General features: G+C 45.0%; 2 protein-coding genes across 3 annotated transcripts in view; both read right to left on the minus strand.

The window, feature by feature from the left end:
* WIPF1 (WAS/WASL interacting protein family member 1) overlaps positions 1 to 8,892 on the minus strand; it is a 56,634-nt gene extending 47,742 nt beyond the window's left edge. For both annotated transcript variants that reach the window (XM_080620422.1, XM_080620419.1), the window contains exon 1: positions 8,814 to 8,892. The gene's annotated coding sequence lies outside the window, so the exon portion shown is untranslated. The remainder of the gene's footprint in view (positions 1 to 8,813) is intronic.
* A 6,856-nt stretch (positions 8,893 to 15,748) lies between these two features.
* On the minus strand, positions 15,749 to 24,670 carry CHRNA1 (cholinergic receptor nicotinic alpha 1 subunit; the record flags this gene model as incomplete). Its single annotated transcript, XM_080620442.1, has 9 exons — positions 15,749 to 15,880; positions 17,822 to 18,061; positions 19,354 to 19,577; positions 20,683 to 20,920; positions 21,491 to 21,686; positions 21,908 to 22,017; positions 22,440 to 22,484; positions 22,614 to 22,759; positions 24,631 to 24,670. The coding sequence occupies 9 exons, from the start codon at positions 24,668 to 24,670 to the stop codon at positions 15,749 to 15,751; spliced, it is 1,371 nt and encodes a 456-aa protein (XP_080476568.1).
* Between the last annotated feature and the right edge of the window lie 253 nt (positions 24,671 to 24,923).

Here is a 24,923-nt window from a genome sequence, read left to right on the forward strand (position 1 = left end):
GGATGTTCTGCTAAACAACTGGCACATTTTAGACGAATAAAGAGGGAACTTTTCCAGTCATCTCAAGCAGTTTGTCAGTTATAGAACACTTCATTTTCTAGTTTCCTACGGCAGCTCAAGTTAATTTGTCTTCCTCTTGACTCCTGTCAGCATGCAATCTTTAAGGATACACAAATGAAACAAGCAAAAGATAGAACAAAATTTGGTGACAACAACCCTGCAGAGAGCTGCTTAAGGAAAGGATAACCAATAAATGAGGAAGTAAATGTTGCTCAGATTCCACTTAAGGGAACAAGTAAGTTTAAGTATGCAGCAACTGTTCAGAGTTAGATGCTTTGCTTTGAAAAGCATAGCCTTAAAATGAAAACTAAACAAGACAAGAAGTTTGTTTACAGCCAATGGATACAAGTCAGTTCAATTAAGAATAATCTATTTAAAGCAAGTTGTGCCATGAAACAAGTTTTCTGTCCCTCCTTAAGCCACCTATTCAGATCCAATGCAGAACTTGTATTTGAAGATACAGTAGGAAGGTCCAAGGGACAACTATTTCCATGTGGTTTGTTGTTGCCTAGTAAAATAAAGTTTTGGGGCTGTCCGCTGCCATTGGGAGCTTCAGGTTCCAAGATGCCACCAGAACTATTGACTGGCAGAGTTGTACTTTCAAGGAATATCTTTCTCTCAGTTTCAAAGTAGTATTAGCCTGTGGTGGTTTGAAAATGCAATCTGCAGACAGGAACAATGATATACTGGTAGGTGTTGCCTCTGTGGCCTCAGATGGATAGCACTCTCTCTAAAACCAAAACAGGCATATTGCACACCTCCCTTACTACCTCACTGCTATTGTTTGATTTTTCATTTCATCCCATTGGAATAGAAATTGTATTGTCAAACGCATTTGCGATCTCAGATGTCTTAAAATCAAAGACAAGATGGATGACCACATGAAAAACAAGGAGCATCTGACCATAGGTACGTATAAAGAGACCTATACATCAAATCATGCAAGCTCACTTATGTGTATGAGCACGTGGTTTGTTTACTTACAACATAATGCAACACACAACACCCTTTACGGTTTACATTTAGTACTTCCATTAAGAACTGTTTTCAGTAGCTTCAAATGTGAAAGCAAGATTCAAAATTCTCAATTTTGTATTTCCATGCCAGGAAAAAATAAAAAAACCCCAAACAAACCCAAACCACCAAACCCACCACTTTTAGAAATGTATTAGGCAAAGTGGGTCAGTTACTATAGGGTAAATCAGGATGCAAGGAGAGAAGTGACTGACATGATGGCCAAGGAAGGACTGATGAGCTGGGGTTAATCGAAGAGTGGACTGACTATCGGTAGAGCTTAGTACTGCACAGCTAATGATGTCTGTGTTTGTCAAACTGCACACCAAACTGATCCAAAAGTGTGAAGGTAGTATCCTTGAATTACTAGCTAAGGAACATTTCCTCAGGTAGGAGCTGAGGGGAAGAATAAGCACTCCCTATCCCCATATCTTCCATCATCCATGTCTTTCTATTAAGAACCTACCCAGCTAATGCTAGTCACAAAACCAGTTACCATCCTGTTTAAGCTACTCATAAAAAGGAAGGTTACCCATTCACACCACCCTCTTACAGCTCCGCAGTGCTATCTCAGCAGCTGGAGTTTGCAAGCTGCCTCCAAGCACCTATATCTTTCCTCAGGGACCAGGGCAATTTGAGGGTGGCTATAATGCCCCACTATTCTCAGGGCCTGCCAGTGAGGTGAGCTAATGAGGCACCATCTGTTGTTCCCAGCAGAAATAGCAGAGACACCCCTGATCTAGGGCAGCAGCTCTCAAACTTAACTGCTCACATCAGTGCTTCAAGAAAATAAAAGTGGAAGCTCAGGTAAACTCCTCTTTCACTTCTTCAAATAGGGGCAAGGGCACAGTTCTGAGCCACTGGGTGCTCAGACTGCTCTGGATGGGCACTGTGCCTGCTGAAGCTCATTTTACCTTCTTAATTCCCAAGAACAAGTATTTTAAGGATTGTACTTTGCACATTTGATAACACTGCACTTACACTTTCACAGTCTCGCTTACCTATGGAGATCTTTAAACCAGCAAAAGAGAAGATAAGACAAATATCTGAAAACTAAACCGGAGTCTGGATCAGAAAATTCATTACATAGCCTATGATTTAATGCTCTGACCTACAAGAGATTAAGTTCCACATAGGTTCAGTGGGAAGAAATTCATTCTGCTAACCAAATCCTGCAGTGTCATAAACCTGAGGGCAGTCTGGACCTGCCAGCCTTGGGCTGTCCTTGCCAGCACACTCTCATATGTACTGCAGCTATTTCTCTTGCCAAGAAATCCCAAGTTCTCAGCTCTACACCTGTCCCATTGTAAAGATGCCTTTTCTAATGTTTAAGACAGTTTGTTGTATTCAGTCACATCAACAAGCATGGCTAATTCGGCATACATTCACAACCACTCACACTTGTCTTGCTTCCACTGCAGCCGGGCATAGCAACCATACCTATCTTCCAAGCAAAGCTGCCCAGACAATTCAGCTTTATGTAGCTGGCACGCTCAGCTGCTACAGGGCATTACTCTGACACACAGCTCTCTCCACAGAGCAGCAACACATATGTATAATTGGACAACAGGTTGTGGCAACAATGAAATGACACATTATCCTATCCGATTTTTATGACTTACAGGATTTCCCAACTTTCCACGCCTGCTGATGCCTTCTTAGTATTTAGATACCCATGTCAAGGGAGTTACAAAACTGATCTGTTATTGTGGCGAGCAAGTGATAGACAGATCTGCTGAATGATTCAAGGCTCCACTGACTTTTAGTTATGCTTATGCAACTCCATAGCTTCGCAGCTGCTAATAGTTAGCAGATGACCTGCATAAGTGCTAGACAAAAAGAGAGACAGCAAAGGAGAACCCTGCTTCACCACTTCAAAACCAAGCTACCAAAAGAAGAGTAATGATTTTTTAAATCTGCCATGATTTTCTTTTTCTCCTCTCCACTGAATCCAAACAAACACAGCTTAACAAATTCAGCATAACTTATAACCGAAGGTCTGAATGGTGCCTTGTTCATAGCACTTGGATTTGAAACACAGATGCAGTTAACTCGCAGCTTAACTCCTTCCATGGTACTCTTTAAAATGCTGATCTGTGCTCTTCTTAGCTTCCAGATTTTGAAAAGTTTAAGTGATTTTTTTTTCCTTTTCAAACAAAGAGAGATTCAAGCTTGGATTCAGCGTGCAGCTTCCTCTGCTCTCCTCTCTTAAAAATAAGTGATTAATTGTTATGCAGCAAACTGGGAATAACATCACTTTCTAAAAATTTCCTTTGCAGCTCTTGTCTTTATTTCACCAAATTCTTTTCCAGATCTGATGTTTTCAGTGTCTCCTGAAAAAAAGTCAATGCAATAAACTGTTCTTTAGTGCTAAAAAACCCAAACTAAAACACACACACACACACACTCCCCCCCTAAGGTCTCAAAGGGAAAAGGAGTCTCTATTGTACAGTGATCTGAAAGTAGTTGAGTAGGAAAAGGAGATGGGTTTATGCATACAGACAACATCTTTTAGCTACTAAGCCACTAATCCACCAGTCCGGAGATTTGTGATCCTCTCCCAACACTATTACTGACCTGTTGCTATGAGACTTGGGCAAAGTCAGTTCCTCACACTAAGCTTCTCCATGTACTCCAACTTTTGAAATCTTTCTTCAGAGTCCTCAAGGCCAGTTTTGGATGTTTTGAGACCACTTTTATTCCCAGGTGTTCTGGGGGCAGACAAAAGCAGCCATACTTATCAACTAATGCAAAAACACAACATACAGCCAGCTGGAAGGAACCACTGGGTCTCCTGTGGTTCAGGGCATGGCTAACCTGGCTTAAAGCTGATTGCTTGGGCTTGTCCAGTCCAGTTTATAGACCATCTCCAAAGGCAGAGACTCCACAATCTCTCTGTACAATCAGTTTCAGTTGTTAGCCACCCTCACCATCAAGGACCTTACAGGCAATTTTCATAGAAAGCAGTACAAGTTGCTGAGGAATACATTCTTCTTAGGGCTCATTTCTGGTCGTGTTAAGTCAGGGTCCATGAAAGTTCAGAGAAGCCTGCTCCACATCGTCTGCTCTTCATAACAAGAGGATTTCAGCACCAAAGCACAGCATTCACCAAAAACATTAAAGAGATGGAGGAAGAGGGAATCACCCCACTTCCTTAAGTTATCACAAGAGAAACATGCACAGGCTATTTTGGGCTTGCTGAAACTGCTAACAGCGTTTATTTTAACCTCTATATTACTTCCCATTAAAGAATATCCTGTAGTTTCTTCAGCAGGAGATATGTACTCAAGCTTAGCTCAAATGAGAAGGAAAGCTCTCATGAAAACATGCACTGGAGGACAGGAAGGCCCTCCACATGGACTTACTCCCAGGAAGGAAACAGCAGGAGCTACACACACTGAAATGATTAAGACCAGGGATGCCACAAATAGCTTAAATCTTAGGAACTTTTACTTCTGCAGCATTATTAGTTTAAGGAGTTACAAAATTATACATTTTAACTCCAAAGCAACTTAGGTGTAATTGGAACCAAATGTAGAAGAACACTAGCAAGGTTACTGCAGAGTTAAGTGTTACAAAACAGACTCTTGAACTACTCCTTCCCGTTTATCTCCTTCCAGGAATAAGGAAAAACTTTCTATTCAGAACTCCTTTGATCTCTCAGATTTAGACAAAACTGCTCCCTCGCCACTTGCATCTCCAGCCTTAGAGACACTCTTCACTGATCTTTGTAAACCAGGTTGGATGAGGCCCAAGGACAGCTGCTCTTTCAGACTTGCGTGCCTCCAAGGCCGAATTCAGAGCGGCTGCAGGATCTTTTGGAGCCCTGATGCTCAGGGCTATTTTCACTGAAAAAAAACAATCTCTTCCCAATTCACATTTCACTTACAACTCAGCAGCAGCAGGGCAGTGCTTGCAGGGAATCACAACAGAGTACTAGAGTAGTAAACTGTTTGTCAGTTTCCTTCCCCTTCCTCCTCCTCAGATATCTAGACATATATATGCATGTAGCTGGTGCTACATGACAGCATTACGCTGCTATCATACTGGTCACCACAAGTGTCCAGAATAGTTTAAAACAAAACCTTCCACTACTTAGAAGCAGAAGCATAATTCTAGGCACCTTTACTGAATTTAGCTTTTAATAATCTTGTTTTTAGGCTCTTTGCCAACTAACAGTTCAGCAGTTATTACTCAATAACAGACAGATTTCCATATACATCTTTGAAGTAAAGACTAAACAACAAGTAGGTGTTAACTCCACACCCAATGGCAGACAAAACAGCCACCCTGAAGATTCGTGACCACAACCACCATCATCTTTGGTACTACCAAGACCTGTCCTACCAACCCAAAACTTAACTGTCTCCCCATAGAAAGAATGCTCTCCCTACCCATACTCAAATACAGTTAGCACCATGGATTTCAAACCAAGATACTTGAAACCCCCTTTTTATAACAGATCCAACAGATCAAGTATTAGTGCACCACACAAAGACAACGAGAAAGTATCCACATCAGAGCCAAGCATAAGAGAAGTCACAAGAAAGAACAAAAAACCATTTAATTAGATTTGAATCATAGAAGACTTCATTGTTGTGAAGCCACAATTAAGATATTTTTACCATGCAAAAGTATAAACTTTAAAGAAACCCTCCCTTCTCCATTGCATCACTATTTCTTATGGTTTCTATATATTAGCCCGTTATCCAGGTGGGGATTCAATGTAGTTAAAAGCACAGAACATTTCTAAAGGCTGCTGCACAAAGACATTTTACTGAATTGTATATATACACTAAGAACAACATCTGCATCTCCAAAGGAAACCTACAAATTCCCATCCTTGAGTCACATTGTGTCAGACAACACCAACACACACTCTTTTCTCCCTCCAAAAAAGCATAGTGTTTATGCAAGCCAAGGCAGAAAACTAGTAACTGTTAGAGCTATGAACCGTAGGTAACAGAAAGCAATACAGCAGCATGTTCCCCTCACAGCGGGATTAGCATTACTTGTGCTCCTCAGTGGCCTCTCCACTGAACAGGGTCTGGAGGTCATCAGATGTAAAGGTCATGCCTGCTGTCATAGGTGGGAAATGGCTCCTTCTGTAGCTAATACCTTTTTCTACATGCACACTCTCAATTCTGACTCTGCTGCATGAATGTCCCTGCCCATGGCAGGGTGGTTGGAACTAGATGATCTTAAGGTCCTTTCCAACCCTAACTATTCTATGATTCTATGAATAAAAGCAGTAATGGCCTGGTACAAGTTTGTGATAATTCTGTTTCTCTTAAAAAAAAAAAAAAGGAGAGAAAAGAACAAGGTCTTATAGTCTTCTAATAGTCTTGTAGCAACACAGCCCCCAAAGACAGCACCTTGCTACCTTATACCATTTAGAGAGAAAACTAATGCTGTAGAAAGTTAAAAGTGTAATTTCAGGGAAAATACTAAGGCAGCAGCAGAAGTTAGGACACAGCCAGAGAGCTTCAACTGTTTTAACTCCCATTTGCTGAGGTGTGGTCTCAAAGCAAGGTAGCGGAGAGGCGGCAACAGAGCTGATAGGGGACTTCTGTACAGACAGAAGGAGTAGCTGCTGCTCCTCCTCGCCTCCCTCCTTTTCCAGAGATTTTAAACCCAGATTGCTGAATCTTTCAGCAATTTGGTTTACAACACAACCCCAACAATGAGCCACAGCACAGGGGGAGGAACAGGTGAGCAGCAACAAGAGATGAGAGAGGGGTGGGAGGGACAGGAAAGGAGGCAGAAATCCCAGAAATACCAAGGGTAATGTGTAGAGTAACTGCAGCCTCGAGGGTACAGCCCCTGTCCCAAGGAGCTCACACTCCAGTCAAAGCCAACCACAGGAACTGGCATGCCTCTCACTCCACATTCCTCGGAAACTTGCCTTAACCAACTATGGAAATAGTAATTTCATGTACAACACGGAGAACTACACATTTGACAGGCAGATGCTGAGGGCAACGTCTTGCTTGGCTTGAGGTCAGAGGATGCTGAAGAACCTAAAAGAGTGAGGCAGAAAGGCACAGATAATACTTGAGGAATGAAAAGCAGTGCTTTCTGGAAGGACAATAACAGGGACTCAAGATAACAATCTTGGATTTTCAGGATATTTGCTCTTGCCCTAGCTAATCAGATCTTTAAACAGCATTTATAAAGCACATATAAAAAGCTTCTCCTCTCCACTTGTATCTCTCCTCTGTCATCCCCCGATTCTCTCTCATGTTCTCTTCCTGAACCTCCCTTTCTGCGCCTGTCCTCCCCTCACATGCTCCCGCCGCACAGAGGGCAGAAGTGCTCTGGAACAGCTGTATTTCCTCCTCACATGCTCCTTCCCCTTGCCCACTCCAGCAGAGGGGAAAGTACACACCAGCTCAGCCTGTCTCGTGCTCCACAGCGCTGGGAAAGGTGTGCTGCCAGAGGGGTCTCTCCACAGCAGCGCTGCCCTCCCTCCTGCCTTTATCGAAGGCTCCCAAGCAGGGCACACTATGGGCAACATGCAGAGGCCAGACTCTGACAGCACCTCTTTCTTTTTAACATGGCCTCTTAGGACTCTGCATTGTGCTCTCAAACCAGACTTGGAAGAGCTGGCCAATAGAAGGGAGGGAAAAGCAGAAAGAGTGAAAAAGGGTGCGAACAACGAGCAAAACACACAGTCCATCCTCTGGAGGTCAAGACAACTGAGAACAGCTGCTTATTACAGCCTTCTCTTTGAGAAAACATTTCAAGAATAAAAGAGCAATTTAAAAGTAGCGCAGTGGGTTCCTGAAGAAGCACACCTTAGTGTCAGAGCCAAGTGCTTGTAACACTTCTGTTTTAAATAATAGGCCTGAGCATGGCACATGGTAGCAGCTGAAGAACACCTACTCCCAGAGAAAGGATGTAGCCCTGCGCTGCACAAGGTGTTTATTAAAAGATGAAGCACAGCCATTACAGTAGCAAACAAAGGGGAAGACAAGCTAAAACTTTAAGACTGTTTACTTGAGGTTTCCAGACTTGATGCCTCCAAAAAGCCCCCAGGAGCCAGCTCGCAGGGCATAGACCTGCTTTGGTTGCCTCCATTGTAAAGCCTAACTACAAGGTTCATCTCAACATCCGCTGTAGATGAAATCACTTGAGGGAGGAAGGCTGCAACACAAACACCTACATGAGTGACTGTAATGACACCCTTCTTGGGTGCCACACATGTGGGTAGCAGCGTGTGCCATGACCCCAGGGTGGGTCTCCTCACCCTGCCACAACAGCCAGGGTGCCACAGCAGGGGTGGACACGGATGCCACCAGCCACGTCCTCGGAGGCCCATGCAGAGGCACGGTCTGAGCCGCCAAGAGGGACGGAGGGCTGCATCCGGAGGCCAACACCATCCTCCATCCCGGGCACGCACCCAACCCTGGGGAAAGCGGGAAAGCGAGGGGGAAGCAGGGAGGGATCCCAGCCCTGGCTTCGGAAGGCAGGAGAAGCGCGTCCCAGCCCGAGACAGAGCAGTCTGGAAGAAAAGAGAGGAAGAGAAAACAAGCACGAAGCGAAACTCGGCTCCCGGTGCAGGGGCAGCCGCCGCCCGCCCCGACCCTTGTACCCGCTCGTCCCGCGGGGCCGGGGGTTGCCGAGCCGAGCCGCCCCAGCGCGGCCGCCGCTGGGGCCCTGCCAGCTCCGCACATACCCCGCGCCTCGCCGAGAGCGGGAAGCGAAGCCCCGTCCGCCTCCCCCCGGCGCCCCCTTACCGCGCTCCGGACGGGCTAAGCGGCGGGAGAGGACGGCAGCTCCCTCCGGCGCTCCAGCCGCTGCGGCGGCCGGGACATGTTGGGCCGGACGGCTATTTATAGAGGCAGGAAGCGGCGCGGCTCGGCTCTGGGGCGCCGCTCCCCCGCCGCCCGCGCCGCTGCACATGTCCCGGCCCCGCTGACAGCCCGCCCGGCCCGGGCAGCGGGTGTCCCGCCGTCACCCCCCGCCTCCCGGGGTCGTGGTGCCCGTTCTGTCGGGCCTGGCCCGGCCGTCGGAGAGAGGGTTTCCCGTGGGGTGGATGCTCCAGGAGGCGTGGGGGTGCTGGTGAAGGCCGTGACCCCGCCCGGACCTGCGGTCCTTCTGTCCCCGGTGTTCAGTGGAAGTTAAGCACAGTCAGAGTTAACGAGATAACCCCGTTACAGGGAAGGGTTTTCAGGTCCCCAAGTGCTAACGACACAGACTATGAACATCGGTAGCTTTTCCAGGGATTCATCCTCTTCAAACCCTCACCAGTTCCCTGGCTATGCCCATTACCTGCATTGGCAGCTCCGCTTTCTATAGCCTGTTGGCCTTCATTGCACTGCTGGCAGGGAGCGCTGGAGTGAAGAGGTGCGCTATGCCCTCCCTAGGACCTGCCCAGCTTTCCCAGAAGGCCGCAAACCCCAGGGGCCGTTAAGCAGGGTCTCCTCTCACCCCAGCTCCTGATGCTCTATTTGGCTGCAGAGCTCTCTACACGCTTCATTTTCCCTACCTGCCTCCCATGGCCTTGATAGCAGCCAGCAGGGGAGGGTTAGTGGAGCTTGGGGAATGGCAAGGCAGCAGGCAGAGACACACACGGTGGAGTAGAAATGTAATTAAACAGTGGGGAAGAGGTACTTGCTTTTCCCTTTTTAGGTTTGCAGTATGCCAAGGTGTGGGAAGGTCAATTACTCCTCTCTACATGATGCCCCAGAAGGCATTTGTGCATCTTACCTCAATTAACTCACACAGAGATAGCTTTGCCAGACAAGCAATAGACTCTGCTTCCTTTTCCCTGTCAGCTTGACTAAGTTTTCTAGAAACAAAACTTCCGTTAATGTTTTTGGGTCTTGAATGAAAAAATTCCCAAAATATGTGTACTGGCATAGCCTGGGCAGGTAGGAGCAAGGTTTGAGGAATAAGAACTGTGTCCTGAGTGCCTATTTGAGCCAATACATTGATCCTACATGCTTTTGCCTCAGTAGGATTCCACAGGTATTTGGGTGAGGTTTGTTTACTCCATGAATAAACATTGTGGTCAAGCCAGCAGCCATATTACACTGTTATCTAAAACATATGAAGTTAGGGACAAGTGTTCTGAAGAACTTAAGTATATTCTTGATTTACTTGTAGCAGTATATCCCAGCAAGATCAAAGACTATAACCTGTGTGCTCAGCTACTTTCATGTTTTAACCAGGAGACGACCAGTTGCCCAAAGGCACAGCATTATGGTCAGACATGCTGTCCTAAGAGCAATGGCATTGCTGATTTGCCTTTAGTGTAAACTTTCAAACCTTGCCAGGCTTTTATGTAGGTAATGTCTCTGTTTCTGTGTCATTGCACGATTGGAGCGTTACAAGATGGACACAAAACCAGGTACCATATTTTCTCTCTACCTTCTTCTAACCCATGCACACAACATAGATCAGCTTGCAAGCAAAACTTATGGAGCTCACAAATGGAAAACCCGCAGGTACTTTGTGTTTACTGTCTTTACAGACCTAAAGCTCCCTAAAGAGGGTCACAAATCCACATGAGGTTCCTAAGCACGGCATACGGCATTTGGGTCACTGGTTAGCTGAAAAGTCACGTACAGGCAAACAGCTTCCTCCTGTCTACGCGCTGGGGAAATACCATGTGATGTGTTTATTCCAGGCTCCGTATGGGATAAATAGCAAACACTGATACAGATCTGCTTGGCTGCTAAAAGTTGGGAAGACATGCTATGATGGGAGATCTGTGCTGGGATGAAGGGAAATGGTGACAGCCCTTGCTAGGAAAGAGTTCTGCCTTTATAGGGAATCCACTGAATGACCTGTAAGGCTTACAACTAAAGCTGCAGCAGCTTACAGACTCCTTTGGACTCTTGCCTGTGGGTCAGTCTGGCCTATCACGTGGTAATGAGTGAAATTGTCTTGTCCTTGTTGTAGATAACCCCTCTACAGGCAGCGGAACTCAGCAGGGCTCTCACAGTGAGCATGGAAATGATTGCTTGAAGGTTAGCTGCTTTCCGTAGCTCTGCCAGTCCTTTATACTTTATCAGGGACCGAAGTACAACTGTTTTAAAGAACCTGTTGCAAAGCAGTGCGTGATTGTCCTGCCTGCAGCTAGGATTTGGCTTCTAGAAAGGGAGAAAGTACTCCAGAGCTTTGTTAAAGTCAGTGTCTGTGCAGCATTCCTCAGAGAGAAGCATGGGAGACTTTGTACCAATTTCACAATTTGTCACGAAGAGAAAGAAGGAGGGAGGGAATTTACAACCAGGAGCGTGTCTGGGGGCTGGAGGCTGAGCTAGACTTTAGCACTAGTGAACACATGAAAATATGAGGTCTTGTGACTGGATCCAAGCAGAGCAACCTTCTAAAAGTGTCCAATATTGATAGCATTTCTGGTGTGCTAAACTATCAGTGACTTTAAAGGCGACATCTCGCATGCCACGGTACCAGAAAACAAATGTTTTCAGGGAGGTAATGTGCTGCATTTCTCCAACAGCAGCACAGTGTTTATGCACTTTGCAGGGCCTATGTTACACATACTCTTTCACCCTGCTGTCCCGACCAGCTGTGGTTTGCTTCAGCTGTGGAAACAGGAACTGCTTAGTCAGCATGCTGATGAAACTCACACTGCTTTCACACATCTCTGGGGAGGTGGCCACAGCAAGGAGGTTGGCAGCAGCTTGTATTTTGGAGAAAAAATGAGCACTGTCCTACAATTGCCTGAAACAATAATCTTAAATTATTAATCTTAAATAATCTGAGTTCTTAAAAACTCTCAAACTGAAGGAGGCTTCAGAACCCAAACACTAGTTGCAGGTGAATGATTGTACCCGGCACATGCAAGCTCATAGAATCATAGAATAGTTAGGGTTGGAAAGGACCTTAAGATCACCTAGTTCCAACCCCTCTGCGATGGGCAGGGACACCTCACCATGTCATCCAAGGCCCTGTCCAACCTGGCCTTGGACACTGCCAGGGGTGGAGAATTCACAACTTCTTTAGGCAAGTGAATGTCATTTTTCCTCACTCTTGATCAGCTCAACTATGTTTTACAAAGCTAAAATCCAGCCACCTGAATAGACAGAATAAGGCCGTCAAGTTTAGCTCATCTGCCTGGTGACGATGGAGAGCAGCAGCCTGTTCTCATTACAGACTCACACAGAGGTGGAATTGCTCCCTGGGAGCTGGTACAAGGTAATGGACTTTAAAAACTCAAATAACCCCTTCAGAAGGGTCAGGTCTTCTGAACAGCAGAAGTGCCAAAGCAGAAAGAGATCCGGGGGTGACTGCATCTTTGAGAGCAAAGTACCCATGGTACAGTAGTTAAAGGTCAGCCAAAGGAATGGGAAGGGGAAAGTTAATTGCCAAATTGCATAAAAAATTAAAAGAGAATCAGGCTGAAGAAGGTGAAGACGTTCCAGAGAGCTACTCTATTAGGGACATAAATAGGGTGTTATGAACAGGCTCAAAGTGAATAAAGGCAGCTTTAGTTGCAAGTAGATGGCAGTTAAAAGAGGGACATGTTAATTTCTCAAGGTACTATCACTACGAAAGCAACACCTTCTCACCTAGATATCCCTGTTATGCCTTCATTTAAGTGATGCCTGCTTGCTTCAGCACACAGTGTTTGCACTTCTTTATTTTTCACACTTATTAGAGAAATTTAGCATGTGTGTGAAGCCTGTTTCTTCTTTTGCTTATCATGAGAATCGCTAGTCAAAGCTCAGAGCCAAAATTTGCCTGTTAAAGGCAGCAAGGCAGCAAGGCAGCAGAGATGCACATGCAGATCACACAAGTATGATCCATGTCCATCTCCCTGGGGGTGCTAGTTCTACCCATGGAGGAACGTTTAGTGTTAAGATTGCAGGGAGAGACTACAGCTGTAAATGAGAAATTGTTAGACAATATGTACTTTGGCAGAGAATTATCTTTGACAGTGACTGAGACAGTACATTTACAAATCACAAAGCTACTATTTTAGCAGGATACAGCTGTGCTGACGTGTTAAAAGGACAGTAGCAGATGAGAAGAAATAGTTTGTTTGGAGGTAGAATCATAGAATAGTTAGGGTTGGAAAGGACCTTAAGATCATCTAGTTCCAAGGTAAAGGTACTCTCCTTCAGAAGATACTCTCTTTCAGTAGATGGATACTGGTAATGGCATGTTAGTGGTATGCAGGAAGAAAGCATTCACAAAGGTTAACTAGAAACAGAATAAAGACGACTGGGACAATCTGAGTATTCAAAGCAAAGCGAAAACCAGATGCAGATGAACTGTCTCCTTAGGTGTGCTTATTGGTGTCTGGAGTACCATCTGTCTGAAGAGTCAGGGTACAATGCCTGGATTCTGCAACCTGAGAAAGGGAAGTTGTTAGCTTTTATTTTGCCTGGTGTTACATCTTTAGAGATGTGAATAATCCATCAAGACTTGGAGCACTAGGAAGCAGAAGGTTTGCTGTGCACATAAGACAGACCAAATGATCACAAATTAGCATTTTCAAATAAATAATTTCAGGACTTTTTGTGAGCAAGTGGAAGGAGAACACTGCAATGGGGTAGCTAGCTTTATATGAACAGAGCTGGAGAAGCAAGCAGGCAGGTACTCAGGTGGAATTTGGAGGCCAAGACCCAGATCTGCCTTGAGGAAGCTGGGGAAGCTGAACAAAGGTACTGTAGACATTCACCATGAATCTTGTTACTTGATGTTTGTTTTTAATGCTGATTCAACCACATGCTGCTTTAAGAGGATTGTTCTGTCAATTTTAGTGCCAGTCACAGTCTCTCCAATTAAGTCCCAGGCACTGTTACACTGCAGCTTAGCTCATCCTGAGCCAGGGAGCTGTGTGACGTCCTTCAAGGGCCGAGCGCAGAGAGCTGGCACTGAAGATAAACAGAGCTGCAGCAAGCGCTCCATCTGTCAGCAGAGGTTTCACCCAGCATACATCTTCAGCAATCGTTTAGAGGGTTAATGATTATCCAGGGAGGCAAAAAACCCCATCATCTAAACAGTAAGAGCTGAACAGAGGCTTACAAGTAACCAATTGCCACAGACAAACTGCTTGCTTTGCTTTGGACTGCAGCTCACCAAAACACTGTCCAGTGAACACTATGCAATGATGGAAGTATTGCACAAGCGCCTGATTTTCCTTATAGAGCTTTTCAAATGCCTGTCCTCTGCAGACATGACACATTCCTGTAGAACATTAACACAGTACATGTTATTTTATTAAACTCACAGCAAATTGTTCACAGCTGTTAGCAAAGCAGTTCTATTGGCTTGGACAACCAGCTGGGAAAGGTGAGTAACTTCCTTGAGTTGCCCCACCTCTCCTTATTTATTTTTGAGGAAAAATAGGCAGCACCGCTAGTATTTCCACTCTGTACTATTGAAACACACACAGGCTTGCTGCTTATATTGAATCTTTACTACACCCCAAAGCTGCCTGGCCAAAGGCAGCACTACTTCGCTGTAGCCACTAGAGTGAGCTGCTGCTCAACATTTGAACAAAGTTTGGGGGACTTTTTCGTGCTGCTCGGAAGAGGAGGTGTCCTGTCATCTTGTCATACATAAGGAAAACCCAGATCCACACCTGCCCTAGGAATGATCTTTGTGATGCTGTGTCTGACTTTAATGCTCAGGATCTATTTCAGCAGGGCAGGGGACAGTTTTCAGAGGGCAGAGAGAGTTTGTTTAAGCTGGTTTACTGAGCAACCCAAAATTCAAAGCTGCCCCAACATTAGCCATCACTCAGAATGGAGAGATGAAACCGACCTTCCCGACCCAGAGTAGGCTGAGTACAGAGATTATCTTGTGGATACCATCCGTTCTCCTCCAGCCTAAACTTTTCCCTTAGGCTACAATTGCAGAACATCTCTGCTGACAGCTGAAAATCCTGAGCATTAAAACATAATGAATGTGTGGCTTCTTGTAATGAGTATTAGCAGGTAGAAATGAGAGGGCAGCAACTGCAGCATAGTCACTGGGATGCCTGATGGTCACAAAGCAGTGCTCAGTAATAAAACAGGGCAAAAAAAATCCTCCTCTACATGTCCTTTACCAGGGGACTTGGTAGCAAAAAATGTCTATGGGACCCAACTGGCTGAGGCTGGACCATTCCCACAGTAAGGACTACCCTCTCTTTGCTGCATCAAGAGTTTCTACAGGTAAAGCCACATATGACAGTCATTTCAGATTTGTGCATGAAAATCCAGTGCGTTATCAAGGAGTTTGAGATACTTCTGCTGGCTACATCTAGTGTTCCAAGAGGAGTCATCTGTGACACTGCCAATATGAAAACCACAGAGCAGATATTGAAACCAGCTTGAATGCTAAAGTTGGATACAGATTTACAGCTCAGCTAAAGCTTATTACGTTGCTATTGATTTCACTGGAATTGTATCTGCGGGTTACAGAGTCAGACAGTCTTATTAATACATTTACATTTTTAATAAATGGTGAAACGGATCAAAGCCTGGCTGACAGCCATCAACCTACCATTAATGCGAGTGCTGTTTTTTGGGAATGCAATACCACTGAGCAGCAGCTCAGAGTTGCTAAGTATGGAGCCTTACATTTTATTATCCTTGCTCTCTCCCAGAAGGGACAGAGTTCTGTCTGTGAAACTTTTGGAGGCTGGCCAGGTTTTGATGGTTGAGATGCTTTCAGATGCTGACCAGGCTAGCAAATAGTTTCCAGTTGATGTTCATCCTTGCTGATTCAATTCAATAAGGCGACCAGCAAATACAGCTAATGTTCCTATAATACAAACTAACATAAATATGCCAAGGAGAAGATGATCAACCACCATCGCAACAAACTTCCATTCTTCTGCAGCCTGGGAAAGAAACAAAGGAGACGGTAAAGTCTCTGCAGAGCCACATTTGTTATGGGCATTCTTGTAATCTACTGTCTTGAACAACAGAAAGCTTCTTCCTTAAGTTGCACTATGCAAAAAATACTTATTTTCCCCTCAAAGGCAGGTCAGTTGTTCAGAAAGCCTAAACAACCTTGAAATGCAAGTTTCAAGCTTAAATTTTTTAGCAACCCTAGCAATTTAGTGAACAATTTCATTAAAAAGAAATGTTGAAAAGCTTAATTTTTAAGCAAATGGTTGCTTTTGAAAGAGAGTTTAAAACGTTGAAAGCAAAATACTTAACTTGGCACAACTGGCTTTTATTTTTCTATTGCTTTTTAATTCTCATGGGATAGCTAAGCAATTTCCATTAATTTAGCTCTTTTCATGCCTAGTATACACTCTAAGGTCTGGGAAAACCTTCTCTGTAGCAACCTTAGTCTTCTTTCCAGCTATGGGACACTGTGAACCACTTGCTTTTCCACTGATGCTTTTGGTGGGAGCCCAGCACTGTAAGAGTGAGCAGAGTGTGAGGTGCCAAGTACAGCAGGGCTGGGATTTCCACCCTGTAACTCTGCCTCACAGAGTGACACGTACCGGCCTAAGGCATCCTCTACTTTTGCCTTAGTTGCTCCACAAGTAGAAGAGGCTGTTGTAATTTAGAGGTCACTGTTTTAAGGTGTTCATAAGTAATGAAGTGGCAGCCTTCAGAAGCCACAGCCTTCAGTTTGTTTGGGGAACTTGGCTTTTGAAACCCCCTGGAAGTGATATCAGCAGTGCCCAGATGACACAAGCAGCTGGGCTCCACTTCCGAATGGAGCACTTGCCAGTAACCTGAAGACCCTCTTTGTAAGTCTGGGAGGAAGTGAAGCCCAGAGATGCTGAAGCTACGCCAGCCATGCTGAGGGTAAGACTTGATCTACAGAAAGGGATAGGAGTCATGGGGAACATGAGACTACAGCCAAAGCCGTTCCACATGCTCCAGGAATTTGGTCACAGGAAAAAACACCATGGTGTAAATCCTGCCCGTGGGAAGGAGGCGCATCCTTTGCAAGAGCACAGGCCAAATTACTGTCCTGGAGAACTCTCTCCCCATCTTCAGGCTAGCCTGCAGCTCAACAGCAAAGGGCTATGTTCATTTAGAAAGGTGAAGTACCAGGACTGAGTTACCCATCCAAAAGCTGTGTGAGCTGTGATAACTGAAATAAAAGAGGGACTTAATCCCATTGAGTGTGTTAGAAGGCAGCAGAGCTAGGTTTTCCTGGGGAACACTGCCATATGCGACTCCACATGCATTTATTCTTTGGCTTGCAATGTGGAAAAAGTCAGTAATCAGTGTAGCTCGTGACGTGCTTCACTCGCAGGAACTACTTGTAGCAGTCAGGAATACTTGTAGTAGTCAGGAATAAACCAAAACCTCAAAATTGGAATTCTAATTTATCAGTTACATTTAACGCTTCTCAGGTAAAATGACCAGCTTTTCAGAGTTCAGCTTGCTTCCTGGCTTTCACAAGTGACAGGAGCTTGCTAACTGCAGGGGAAGATGCCTGAGTGGGAGTCAGAAGGAATGTGTTTTGGAACTTGCTTACAGCTCTTGAAACTGCTGTGCTCTCTCAGACGCTCCATCTCCACAGCTTCACATACCACAGTTAGAAAACTGTAGCAGTGACACTTTTTTTCTTTTTCCTTTTTCTGGGGGGCCAAGATTCAGTTGCCATCTATGAAAATTCTCTGTCGCTCCTTGTTAACTGCATCAAGGGGAGAAGACTGTCCCCTGCTAAACACAAACCAGGGCTTGGGGTGGTTTTGTGAGGCAGGGATATTTTGCCAAAAAAGAAAAACCAACAAACCCCAACAACAACAACAACGAAAGACTTAGCAATTTGAAAGCAAGAAATGAATCATGCGCAAAGAATGCCTTACGTTACTAGCTTCTTGGTCCGATTTCATCGTTTCCGCAATGTATTTGATTCCCTCTATGGCATTTTTCACATCTGGATTTTTGGTAAGCGGGGAGTAGAAGTTGACAGGCACAGAACCTGGCTTCCCAGAGATTTCTGAAATATCAATATCTTCTGCAAAAATGTTTTTGTCTTGTTTATCCCTGGATGGTCGTTTCATTGTAGAGAAAAACATGATGTTTGGGATTGTGTCAATAAAGATCTGAAAGCGAGGAGGGAGAAGACAACAGTTGCTGGTCTGTGGGGCTGTGTTACAGATGCAGCTGTCTAGTGAACAAAGGCAAGCCTCACTGGTCCCAAATGCTTCCCACACTGGATCAGCTACAGATCCTCTCTCAGAGCATGTCATAGCCCGTGCCTCAGTCTCCCTGAGGATTTGTCAGCCTTATGTCCTAGGGCAGATGGAGTCACCTGCAGGCCTGTCACATGTTTTTTGGAAACCATCTTCCCCTGCCATATAGCCAACATTTACCCATGGAGGGGTGTGCGATGCCCTGGAGCAGAGCTTCAGCTAGTGCAGGCTGACAGAGCTCCATCGGTCTTGTCTAATTTGGAACATATTGCTTATGAATCTGGCTTGAAGAACAGACTACAAAGGATCTCTTTCGGCTACTTACGTTTGACTTTGCTATTACAGATGCACATAAGGTTTACAATAATTTCCTTTGGAGTAACAGGCTTGCTGCCAGAGCATTTTTAAGCACATGGAGCGTTTGCCTGTTGAAATCTCCTTTCTGCAGGGCTTCTTTGTGCTGCAGAGTGAATCAGATGCAAGCGACATCCTTAGAAGTATAATTACAAATACAGAGAACAGTCTCCTGTTCACGTTATGGTTTAATAAGAGCCCAGGCAGGCTTAAAAAAAGTCAGGAATGACTGAATGGCTCCTCTTGGGTACTGTCTCCCTGGCAAAGAACTTGTAGAAAAAATTGGATGTCTGTCATTACATCTTGTGGTTACCATTAAGACTACTGTGCAAGGATCTCCTTGCTTCCCAAGGACTACAGAGCAACTGTATTTACTGGAAAAACACAGAGAAGATGATAGCTTTTGCTTAACTGTCTTTTGCAATGCAAAACTGGCTGCTGAACACAGATATCCACAATGGCCTTTGTGCTCTGCGCTCACATGGGCTGGCAAACTTGGCCACTGGCAGGCAGCAGTGCTTTGTAGTCAGGTGAAGAATTAGACCAGGAAATGTAATCTGAGTCCAGCTGGACATTTTCTTTTCCCTATACCTTCAGCTGCCTGTGTTTTGCCTCATCTGTTCCCTGCAAGACTACCCCAGTGGAAAGTTTTGTTACTTAAAGTAGCACTTTAGCAGCCTTGCTGACTTTATGCACAGCTAAGTAGTAAACACTGGCTCTTGTGCCCAGAGAGACTTAACATGATGCATTTACTTCCCCAATTCTTGTTGACTTTTATTAGAAAACCTGCCAATAAAATATGGAGTGCTCAGTGGAAACCAGGAAACATGCAAAGCCATGGAGCTCACCTTCCTGACCCAGTGCGGCATGGTGTGAGTGCTTGGGGAGCGGTGGTGGGTGTTGATGACGATGACCGTGATGATGATTGAAGCGATGACAAACACCATTGTAAACAGCATGTATTTGCCTATCAGAGGCACTGCACTGGAGGTGGAGGGAATCAGCTCCACTATGACCAGAAGGAACACGGTCAAAGACAGCAGGACAGAGATGCTGAGAGTCATTTTCTCACCTGCCATGGAAAAAAAAGAAAAAAGAAAATACCATTGCTGCTGTTATCCTTCAGTACAGACAGTATTTATTTGAAAAGATAGGATCACTATTCACTCAAGTACACGTGACTGCTATCATCTCCCCAAGCATCCAAAGCAGTAACTAGGTTGAGCAAACCTGAGCACCTAACATAGCATCAGCTCTGGCATTAAGGTGGGAATCACCAGGTATGGCTGGGCTGGGGTATGGGTAACGGATATGGAAAGTGCCAGGAGCACTTCATGGGCTGTGCCTTTTGAATGATGAAACGTATGCACCTGATTAGTGCTCGTTCCACAGCCGCCTGGGGGCTCACCGGCTTTGCTCTCTGGCAGGCTCACGCTGGGTCTAAGCGGGCAGACAAAAATCACATCTGACACCAGAGGTCAGTCTCTATTTGAGATCTTCCTGTATGTAGGATGTCAGAAATGAACCGCAAAACATGATTAACATCTTGCTTTTCTATCCAGTTCAACTTTATAGAAAGCTTTCCACTGAAAAAACCCCAAACCAACCCAAACCCAAACCCCAACCAGCAAGTATTTCTTAGAAGGGACTTAATTAAATTAAGCAGTATGAAAAGCTGATACAAGGTCAAATGAATGAAGCTGAGAAAATGGCTGCAGGGAGTAAGAGCTGCTCAGCAGTGACAAATGAGACTGAGTAGGTCAAGATGCTCTCTGTACATGAGGTAACGTGTGTGAACATATAAGTTCTCTAACACCGTGCAAAAGGGCCTCAGTCACCCGTGTGCTCACTTACTGTGTGATATACTAACACACTAACTGCCTACCTATGGCAAGCCATAAAAATCAACTAGCTAAATCTTTGTTGTACAGAAGTTAACTGGACAGTTAATCAGTAATTTCTGTGAGAAACAGCCCAATTTATTTATACCAATAGCTTCAGCTTTCAGCACTTATCCTTTATTTGCAGAATGTTTAGAGCCATTATTTTGAGCTGAAATGTCCAGTTTCAGTAAGTGCTGCCCTTTGAGTTTTCTGATGATTTCAAATACGGAGAATTTCTCAGAAACTTTTTAGAAGAGCAATTTCGATGGCAGCAGAATGAATACATTTACGTACCTGAATCTGTGGGTAGGTAGAAAACAAACCCAGTTAAAAAGGAGAAGAGCAGACAGGGAATAATGACATTCACGATGAAGTAGAGAGGCAGGCGCTGCATGAGGAAGTGGTAGGTGATATCCAGGTAGGGGGTGTCAGGGCAGCAAGCGTAGTAAACCCAGTGCTTCCAGCCGCGGTAGTCCTTCATCACCCACTCCCCGCTCTCCATGAAGTTACTCAGATCTGGGCGATCACTCTCCTGACAGCAAAAAAGTTACAGATTCTAACCATTAGATGCTCTGAACAAAATGAGAACTTGGCAGTCCCTCAATGACAGGACTCCCAATAACTCAGATACTTCCTGCATTTTTGTGAGCAAACCACTCGTCTTTGCTATTTTGCTTTAGAATATCGTCCTCTGCACAGCATTCAACTAAATATTTCACAGAAACAGTTAGAGGTAGTTGACTAAAGAGAAAGACTGACTAAATATTTACAGATAGGAGACATACCTGTGGGAACAGGCAAAAAGTCCTTGGAAATGCAAAGTCATGAGCAGAGAAAAAGCACCCGACCACTCTCTCCCAAAAATGTCAAAGGATAGACAGGTAGGAGACTGTTAGGGCATAGGAATTATGCATATGCAGAATTTTAGAAGCTAAAAAAGGAAATTTTGTGCTAGATCTACAGATAGGGCTTTCATAATTTATGAGTAATGCCTGCTTGGTGTTCAGTCAAAACAAGGCTATATCCCATTCTAAATCTGAGATTTCTCTAAAAACACATCCAACTCTTTATTGCTTTTCCCCATTACAAGCTCCTTGCTTACCGGGTTAATAATAACCACTGTACCATCATATGTCCAAGTTCCCAACTTCATACTGCAGTTCTGCTGGTCAAATGGGAAATGTGTGACTATAATTTCACAGTAACTTTTGAAAATAGCAGGTGGTGTCCAGGTGATCAGGCCTGTGTGCTCCAGGAGGACTTTGGTGTATTTAACAATGGCAAAATCACCATCTGCACTGCAAAAGGAACAAGGACGTTAACAGCAATATGGGCAGCTTAATTAACATGGTCACAAACAGGAGTTCTCTGATCGCAGATCAACTGGTTCCCCAGTTGTCATCATGCCTGCTGCTGCAGAAGCTTGGTCCGAGGCATGGTACCCAGGGCCCAGATGCTGTGGGAAAGCAGCCCATGGGGCAGTGGTGCCCTCCCTCCCCAGGCAGCCGGCACCCCTTACTTGTTGTAAAGCACAAGGTCCGGCCGCCAGATATCATCTGAGGGAATGCGGATTTTTTTCACACCGCCGTAGTCATCCGGGTTCCACTTGAGGTTGACATCTGTCCATTGCTAAAGAGGGAGGAGTACAGCCACTGAGAGCCTCTTCCAGCACTTCTGGGGGCAGTTTGGGCACTTCCTAGAACCAAGCACCTCCCTTGCTTTGGGGTATGCAGGTAAGCATAAACATATGCTATCGGGATCCCCAGCTAAGTTTTTACATCAACCTAAACTTTGGTTTTAAAAGCTTCTAAAAAATTTAATATACACATATAAAAGATAAATATAACAGAAGTCTACTGTTAGAAATACAATACCAAATGCTTTTCTTAAGGTTCTTTAGGGTCTAGTGCATTTTGTTCTTGAGACCCCAGAAAGAAGATATTATCTCCTAGCTGACCACCTGTCCAACACAGCAGTTAATAGTTACTTTCCAGCTGTATCCTGTGCATTCATTTGAAATGGATTAAATGGTTGTCACTATTTATAGTTACCTGTTTCAGGCGCACATTGGTTGTCACAATCTGATTTACTTCATCCTTAAAAAAAAGAAGGGAAGAGAAAGCAGTAGCAGCAAGCATCAGGATTACAGGAGATAAACTGTTCCCTTAGAAAAATGACACCATTTGGCACTATCAAGGTTAATAAGCCAGCGGTTCATACTGTACCACGCTAATAAGCTGAATGAGCTGCAGCCCAACGGTGACGACGACGGCATCCCGATGGTCCTCCACTGGTCGCACCACCTTGTTGTAGTCCTTGAACAAGTCCTCAATGAGGCGAGTCTCATCTTCATAGCACAGGGCCAGCCCAGCTGCAGAACAGCAGGGGCGGCATCAGTGAGACGGGACAGAGAACAGGCTACAGCACCGTCAGTCCAAGGTGGGCATGAAGGAAATGCCATCGACAGCAGGCGGCTGGTGGAGTCCTGTGTGACTCCTCATTTCAGGTGTGCATTATGTGCATTACAAACACTGTCAGTAGGCGTAAATTCCTATCTAATCTGGAGGTCAGTTTAGGAATAAGGCAACAACAGTCTCCAGCCAGGAGATGAACAAAAACAAACAGCCATGACTGCGGGCATCAGACTGAGCATTAGGCACCTTCCCCAGGCTCTCCCAGCCCACAACTGTGCTTATATACAGTACTTGTGGACTGTTAAGCACAGAGAATACCCATAATCAGGGATTTCTAACGTCATCTTGTTCACCTTCAATTCCACAGACTTGCCTGTAACAGTAACATTAAAGAACTGGGCCAAGCACAACAAGACACTGAGATGAAAGCACCATCCAGGCTCCTTGTGCCTGAAGTTTAAAGCAGAGGAAGAGCTCCTCTCATTGACTAGAATTGCTCAGGTTGTACTCGTGGTGAGAGAGAAGGAAACCATTCACAACGTGGTCTCATATTTCCCTCTCCTTGGGGAAGGTTTCAACCTGTCCTTGGAGATCTCTGCCCACAGACTGCTCAGCGTGACTGGACAGTGCCACAGAGAAGAGCCCTTGTGAGAGCATCGCAAGCAGAAATGGCAGGCAGCAGCTTTGTTTCATGTGCGTTGTGCTCCCAAGGGGTGAGGGCTCAGATCCCCACCTCACAGAAGCACAGACAAACCCCAGAAAGCCTGTTGCAGAACAAGCAGGCATATCAGGTGTTCAGACTGTAGCAGCTTCACTGTTAGAGGGGAGTAAATCAAATGGAAGGGAGGCTTGGGGATGTTTTTGTATGTATCCCCTGCTTAAGGCAGTGAGAAGGAACAGAACAGCTGAACCCCACCAAACGCATTTTTGGCAGATTCAAGCCTTGCCTTCCCCTCTCTCAGTCTGAATCCTGGGCCACTGAAGTCAACAAGAACTTTGCTGCTGACTCCAAGCTAAGCCAGGATTTCCCCTTGTTTCCTAGCTGACTTTTCATCAGCTCCTTTCATATAGTTGAGCTGCCATGCCAAGGATTCCGCCTTGGCCTCGTCCTGCCATGAGATGGTATTAAAATACTTTGGTGCCACTGAGAAAAGCTGCCTGGCACAGACAAGCACTGCTTGCTTCCCCTGCCACGAAGCCGTGCTGGGGTGGGCAGGAGTCATCTTTCCACTTCTATATTATGATTAAAGTGTCATATCTAAGTCAAACTCTTGGCTATACTACATTAATCCAATAAAATCTTTCACATTGATACCTTCTGGTGTGGCTTGGTAGGAATTTATATACTGAATTTAGTGAAAAGTTTTTAGGATCACAAAATACTCGTTCTTTCAGAGGACCAATTAAAAAGACTTGTCCTACTACAACACATACAGCTGCAAATCAATCCTACTTCCTTGTCAGTAGTTGCACAGCTTAATGAAACTTGTAATGAATTTTTACATTTCAAGCCATGTTTATCAGAGCTTTCCACATATTTTGGAATACACGTAGCACTAGAGTACATGAGAGCATGGCAGAAAGATGACAGCAAGACAATCAAACACAAAAAATTCTCACTTCAAAATATCTGGTGTCTGAAATAACAAATATCTGAGCTGTTACCAGTGCACTCCAAAGTACTGATTTAAACAATTTGTGTGTTCATAAAACCTTATCAGAAGGACAGGCTGCTCCCAGAGCACACATTCACCCATACTGATGGATGGTCTTGCACACTCAGGAAAGAGCTGACCCCTGTTCAGAGCAATAGCTAGAACACCTTTACCTGCAGAGATGAGGAGGAGTATGCGATGGACCTTCATCATCCGCTTGCTGCAGTCACACAGACAGATGCACACACAAAGCGCTTTTGAGGTCTCTTTGGAGAAGGGCTGTGCGGCCTCCTGCCAGGGTGCTGGTGAAATATAGCCACCAAAGTATTGATTTACAGCACCTGTTCTGGGGAATGACAGCTGAGAGCCACTGCGCCACCGGGCTGGAAACAGGAGAACAATGTGTCAGCAGGCAAGCATCTCCTGGAGTTTACAAAAGGTCATTTTCAGAAGTGACAATATCAGC

Source organism: Psittacula echo, assembly GCF_963264785.1.
Source record: "Psittacula echo genome assembly, chromosome: 6".
In the NCBI taxonomy this organism is placed as follows: domain Eukaryota; kingdom Metazoa; phylum Chordata; class Aves; order Psittaciformes; family Psittacidae; genus Psittacula; species Psittacula echo.